Consider the following 7500-nt stretch of genomic DNA (forward strand, 5'->3'; position numbering starts at 1 on the left):
TCCCTCATGGCTGATTACCGTATTTTCCGGACTATAAAGCCCAATGTACACAGCGTGCGTTTTTGTTGCACGACAACATTCGATCTCCATTCACACCCACTCACTTCGGTGGTGTGAATTGAGAATCGAATGTTGTCGTGCGACAAAATCGCACGCCGTGTGCATTGGCCTTAAGTCGCACTTTTTTTCATAGTTTGACTGGTCCTGCGACTTATAGTCAGGTGCGACTTATATATCACAATATATATAATTTCATACTGACTGACATGAACCAAGGAGTAAACATTACCGTCTACAGCAGCGAGAGGGCGCTCTGGGCTTGTGACAACTATATGCTGCTCCTGTACGGGAGCTTGGTGAACTTGTTTACTGGTAACTTGCTTGTTGGACTCGCTGGCTTGTTATGTTAATTTACCCTATTCAGCCCCTCAGGTATGTTCTTTATGCTATTGTGTAGCTGAATAACTGTTAATGTGTTACGTTAACATACCGGACACCTATTCAGCCTGTTGTTCTGTGTTCTATTGGGTAGTTGAATAACTTGCCTTTCCAGATTAAATGTCTGTTCTTGGTCTTGGATTTTGTGAAATACATTTCGAAAATAAATGCGACTTATAGTCCAGTGCGACTTATATATGTTTTTCCTCTTCATTACACATTTTTTGACTGATGCGACTTATACTCCGGAGCGACTTTACGGTAAGTGTTAACACACACACATTTTAAATGTTTTATTTATGTCCACATAAATACAAAGTGCATTAAGGACATAAACACTAACAGTGCAATCAGTTCATTGGGAGTCATTCAGTTACGTTTGTGACTGCACAGCAACCATCGTACACATACAATATTAACACAGAGGATGTTTCAGATGTGGGTTAACAGATACAATAGCATTACTGAGCACTGAGCATCTACTCTAGCATCTACTCTATGGGTACAAAAAGCAACACCGCTCCATATTGAGCGGCTACCGATAATAGCAGATATAGAGCAATACCTTGCTAACTGTTTAGCCTTTCTTTTGGCGATGTGGGCCATCTGAAGGCCCCTAACCACCAGCATGTGAACATGACCCAGGCTGCCAAAAATGAAAACTAACAGTTGATACTTGTAGCCTAGTTGTGAGATGTTCAGCTTGAGCTGCTGATATTACAGCAACTTGGTTAAAAGCTTCCTCCAGGCTGTGGTCGAAGGTACAGCCAACCTCTAGAATGAACACCTCTCTACTACTCTCATTAACCACCACAACATCAGAACACCTCTCTCTCTACTACTCTCATTAACCACCACAACATCAGAACACCTCTCTACTACTCTCATTAACCACCACAACGTCAGATCACCTCTCTACTACTCTCATTAACCACCACAACATCAGAACACCTCTCTACTACTCTCATTAACCACCACAACATCAGAACACCTCTACTACTCTCATTAACCACCACAACATCAGATCACCTCTCTACTACTCTCATTAACCACCACAACGTCAGGACACCTCTACTACTCTCATTAACCACCACAACATCAGATCACCTCTCTACTACTCTCATTAACCACCACAACATCAGAACACCTCTCTACTACTCTCATTAACCACCACAACGTCAGATCACCTCTCTACTACTCTCATTAACCACCACAACATCAGATCACCTCTACTACTCTCATTAACCACCACAACATCAGATCACCTCTACTACTCTCATTAACCACCACAACATCAGAACACCTCTACTACTCTCATTAACCACCACAACATCAGATCACCTCTCTACTACTCTCATTAACCACCACAACGTCAGAACACCTCTCTACTACTCTCATTAACCACCACAACATCAGAACACCTCTACTACTCTCATTAACCACCACAACATCAGATCACCTCTCTACTACTCTCATTAACCACCACAACGTCAGGACAGCTCTACTACTCTCATTAACCACCACAACGTCAGATCACCTCTCTACTACTCTCATTAACCACCACAACATCAGAACACCTCTACTACTCTCATTAACCACCACAACGTCAGGACACCTCTACTACTCTCATTAACCACCACAACGTCAGATCACCTCTCTACTACTCTCATTAACCACCACAACATCAGAACACCTCTCTACTACTCTCATTAACCACCACAACGTCAGATCACCTCTCTACTACTCTCATTAACCACCACAACATCAGATCACCTCTACTACTCTCATTAACCACCACAACATCAGATCACCTCTACTACTCTCATTAACCACCACAACATCAGAACACCTCTACTACTCTCATTAACCACCACAACATCAGATCACCTCTCTACTACTCTCATTAACCACCACAACGTCAGAACACCTCTACTACTCTCATTAACCACCACAACGTCAGATCACCTCTCTACTACTCTCATTAACCACCACAACATCAGAACACCTCTACTACTCTCATTAACCACCACAACGTCAGGACACCTCTACTACTCTCATTAACCACCACAACGTCAGATCACCTCTACTACTCTCATTAACCACCACAACGTCAGATCACCTCTACTACTCTCATTAACCACCACAACGTCAGAACACCTCTACTACTCTCATTAACCACCACAACGTCAGAACACCTCTACTACTCTCATTAACCACCACAACGTCAGAACACCTCTCTACTACTCTCATTAACCACCACAACGTCAGGGGTGTTGGCTGAGATGTTACGGAACACCTCTGAATCATTATCACGTACATTTCTGTTTCCTTATATAACGGTGTGTGTTGTGTTGTGTAGATGTGTGGCTTACAGGAGCGACTCTTCAGTATGTCATAGGCCTCTAGTTCAAAAGGCATGACCAGGCTGTCGAAGCGCCCCACATCTGCAGGAAGGATCAACATCCTGCGTGGGAAATGACACAAGTCAGAGAGACATGGTGAGAACGACACAAACAACCAACGTACACCAACACACATTACACACATTACACATACTACACACATTACACATACTACACACATTACACACATTACACATATTCATTCACAATAAAGACCATTCATTCATTCATTACACATACTACACACATTACACACATTACACATACTATATCCATGATGTACACCACACATACTGTACACCACGCAGCAACACAAACTATACAATCCGCGCTGACGTTGTAAACATCGTACTGTTCGCCACGGGTGACGCACAGCACACGCACGCACACACACACACACACACACACACACACACACACACACACAACCTGATCTCAGGAGTAAACATCATACGACAAACCCACACACACACACACACACACACACACACAGACACACGCACACACTCATGCATCCCTAACCTGATCTCTCTCAGCAGCAGCAGTTTCTCAGGCCTGTCCAAGATGGCCAGCAGGGGGCATACTAGACCCTCAACCACTCGCTCTGACACAAACTGGGAGAGAGCGAGAGAGAGAGAGAGAGAGAGAGAGAGAGAGAGAGAGAGAGAGAGAGAGAGAGAGAGAGAGAGAGAGAGATACTTTGTAACCAATACAATTTCAACAACTAAGTTCAGTGAGTCTTTTGGGAGGACTGAGTGGGAGAATCTTCCTCACAGAGTCCACACGTTCAGTCAAAGAAGAGGTATTATGTTCCGCTTCTCTGTGGACTTCTGTGTTGGTGTTTGATTAGTGTTCTGATGGTGATGTCATATCCTATAACCCTACTCTAAGTAGACCTGATATCCTATGCAAAGTCCACAGGGCCAGTTGAGTTGATCCCTTTAGAGTGGAGGAGTGGAGAGAGTGTGACAGAGAGAGGGGGGGGGGGGAGGATCAGATGATCAGTGATATTTGATCCTAATCATAAGAGACAGAGAGACAGAGCAAATCCGTCTGTTGTCCCGTCCACAGCCAGACTCATCCATCACTCTCAGAGACTCAGACAGACTAATGCTGGATACGCTCCCCCGTCGGTCTACAAACACAAACACACAAAGCATCTACAAAGAGGTTCCCATTCTTAATAGCCTAACTTCCAGGATGGAAAAACATTTTTAAGTGAAATGAGGGAGCCTATTGCAGAAGTGATAAATAAGGTAGGAACCAGGGAGCTTAGTAGCCTAGCACACTAATGTGCTGTTCCTGTTTTGATTTCCCAACCCTTAGCATGTCATCCCCCCTCTCTCTCTCTCACCCATCCTTCCTGTCAACCTCTACTGTCTCTATCCCGATAAAAGTACTGCCCTAAACATTTTCTTTTTTAACACAGAACAGCCCTGCCTTTTTTACCTACTAAAAGAGTCGCTCTTTCTTTACAATGCTCAAGCTGCTATTTACACATAACGACCACTAGTTGGCCGCTTGTAAATTAGCCTGCTTCCTACACATAAAAACTGCGAAATAGCTTTATATTAGCTTACCCTGATGTGATTTTGAAAATGTAAGGATACTGGGAGGTAGAATGCACATATCTAGGAAAAGTCATGAAAGGAGGGTCCTGAAATTTGATCGAGTGAAAAGATATAACATTTTTATTGACTCACAAATGACCCCTCATGGCTGGAGATAAAAGAAATACATTTTGGATTTAAGATTGGAAGTCACTGTCACACAGTGCAGCCATTCCCAGCTCAGGTTCTCACCCGCCTGCAGTGTCTCATCACAGCGATGACCTCATCTGGGTTCAGCAGTTTCCTGGCCATGTCCTCCACCTGCTGCAGTGTCTCAGGGCCATGCAGAGTGCTGTCATCTCTCACCCCGGCCGGCGTCTCTCTCAGAGAGCTCAGGAGCTGGAAGGGACGACCTCCTCTCTTCTTATCTGAGGAGTCAGAGGGACAGAAGGGCAGGAGCGCTGTGAATCTAATAACCATTAGCCCTTGTCTGTACATATCATACTGCATCTTACTGTACATATCATACTGCATCTTACTGTACATATATATGAAGCCAGCCTCACCACCATAAGACCAGACACTGGGCAGCTGGGCAGAGCACAGGACTGGAAGCTCTGCTTCCCAGCTGAGATCGCATCCACCAACCTGCGACCAGACCTTGTGCTGTGGTCAGCCTCACTCAAGCTCGTCTACATCATCGAGCTCACTGTGCCCTGGGAGGGTGCAGTGGAGGAGGCCTACGAGCGGAAGAAGCTGAGGTACACTGAACTCGCAGCAGATGCCCAACAACAAGGCTGGACAGCGAAGTTACGCCCAGTGGAAGTAGGCTGCAGAGGGTTCGTGGCCACCTCAACATCCAGGCTACTCAGGGAGATGGGAGTGCGAGGGAAGGCCCACCGGCAGGCAGTCAAGGACCTCTCCAGGGCTGCTGAAAAGGGGAGCCAGTGGCTGTGGATGAAGAGAAAGGACTCGACCCGGGTGTTCAAATGAGCTGATCGCATCTAGGGAGTGAACCTGGGACGCTGGGATTCACTGCTGAACCCTCTGGAGGTGTCGTGGGCTTATCAGCGAAACATTCATGAAGGAGGGCGCCCACTTGACAACCCAAAGGATGCCATCGCTCATTTGAACACCACAGAGTCTCATCGGTGCCTTAAGTATGTATCTATTGAGGTATATCAACATCTAGTCCTACACAACAGATGGTGAACCAGCAAGGCACAGGAGAGCAACCTGAATCCAACACATCATGACCACCAGCAGAGAAGAAGATCCAGGGGCGAAGGCCATTAGTCAAGTGGCCAAAGTCCTGCAACAAGACGCTGTGGAAGGAGGTCAACACTGATCTCTGCAACATCCTAGAAGGGATCAGAGGCACCACCATGAAGAAGTTGGAGAGAATGGGCAACCTCATCTATGCCTATGGAGCGGAATAGTTCGGAGTGGTCGAAGGCAAACTATCTACTCAGTCAATTCCCACCAAGTCCAGAAGGCAGACAGAAATAGACTGACTAGTCAAGGAGAGGAGGCAGCTGAAGAAGCAATGGAGGAAGGCCACAGAGGAGGAGAAGGAGGGAATAAACCTGCTGCAGGAAGAGATTAAGAGCAGGCTTGCAACACTGAGGAGAGCTGAAAACCTCCTAAAGAGGCGCAGAAGGACGGAGCAAACAAGATCACGCTTCTACAATGATCCTTTCAAATTTGTGAAGAGTCTTCTCTGGAAGTTCCTCTCTCAAAGGTGGAAAAGTTGGAGAGACTGGTCAACTCATATGCAAGGAAGTGGCTTGGCCTTCCCAGGTGCCTCAGCAGCATTGGGCTCTACGGCAAAGGGATGTTACACCTGCCCATTTCCAGTCTGGCAGAGGAGTACAAGTGTGCCAAAGTCAGACTGGAGATGATGCTTCTGGATTCGAATGATCCATTTGTAGCCCAAGCTGCCCCCATCCTGGCCACTGGGAGGAAGTGGACCCCATTGGCTGCAACTGAGCAGGCAAAGGCAGCACTCAGACACAGGGACATTGTGGGCCGAGTGCAGGAGGGGAGGAGTGGTCTTGGCCTCGGGATTAGTACACCGGCCTGGAGCAAGGCCAATCCATCTCAGAGACGCAAGCTGGTCCAGGAGGTACGTCGGGAAGAGGAAGCAGGAAGGCGCGCACAAGCTGTGGCGCAGGCAAAGCAAGGGCAGTGGATGGCATGGGAAGGAGTGGAAAAGATCTCCTGGAAAGATCTGTGGGAGATACGTTAACAATGAAATATGGCCCAAATCAAAGGTGTGAATTGCCTTACAAGCCACTCACTCTAGGTCTGATTTATATAAATGGAAATATATATATAAATTCAATATAAATTCAAAAATGTGTTGTCAACTAAAGCATCTGATCTGTTGATTTTTACAGCCCTAGTTTTGTTAAAGGCATGATTCATAAAACTTTGCATGGCGTCGTGTTCACAGTGGCCAACGACCATGGATGATACACACACTCCTCTATGGGTAGAGACTGTTCATTTAAATGACCCTGGATGTTACACCCACTCCTCAACTTTTTCTCATCCAGTCAGATTATTTGTAATACACGCTAACTCTTCCTCTGGGTTGAAATTGTAATTTTGATGCATTCCACACAGTTGGGTACTCTCTCTCTACACACAGTTGGGTACTCTCTCTCTCTCTCTCTCTCTCTCTCTCTCTCTCTCTCTCTCTCTCTCTCTGATCTATCCAGGGCATTGCAGAACAGTGCTCCAGCTCACTAGCATGACAAACAATGGCCAATGCTGAATCAACCCTCAGACATGTCCTTCTACATCCAACCAGACTGACTTCTGCCCTAGAACACTTTGTTTCACTTATTCAATACAATATGAAGAGAATTATGTCCGGCTCTTACTCATAAGCGTTTATGGTGATATTGTTATGATGAAGAATTAGATTGGATTGGTATTAGCAATATGTGGCGCAAATGACCAAAAAACATTTACCGGACCAGATACGGAGTAACTGGCTCTGAATGAAAACACATGTAAAACAGCTGCTAGCAGCTAAGAAGGAACATCGCTATGAACATCTTTATGTTGATGTTTAGCACATCACAATAAAATGGAAAAAACAC

At 45.7% G+C, this 7500-nt stretch overlaps 1 protein-coding gene across 1 annotated transcript in view; it reads right to left on the reverse strand.

Annotated features, from left to right (window-relative positions):
- The window catches only part of LOC308164158 (PDZ domain-containing protein 7-like), a gene marked incomplete at both ends in the record, with an annotated part of 43140 nt that overhangs the window by 26819 nt on the left and 8821 nt on the right, over positions 1-7500 (reverse strand). Inside the window, 3 exons of the mRNA XM_080538303.1 lie at positions 2811-2902; positions 3363-3454; positions 4643-4818. Coding sequence (XP_080394429.1) covers positions 2811-2902; positions 3363-3454; positions 4643-4818 — 360 coding nt within the window. The remainder of the gene's footprint in view (positions 1-2810; positions 2903-3362; positions 3455-4642; positions 4819-7500) is intronic.

Source organism: Nansenia antarctica (assembly GCF_963989245.1).
Source record: "Nansenia antarctica genome assembly, chromosome: 1".
In the NCBI taxonomy this organism is placed as follows: Eukaryota; Metazoa; Chordata; class Actinopteri; order Argentiniformes; family Microstomatidae; genus Nansenia; species Nansenia antarctica.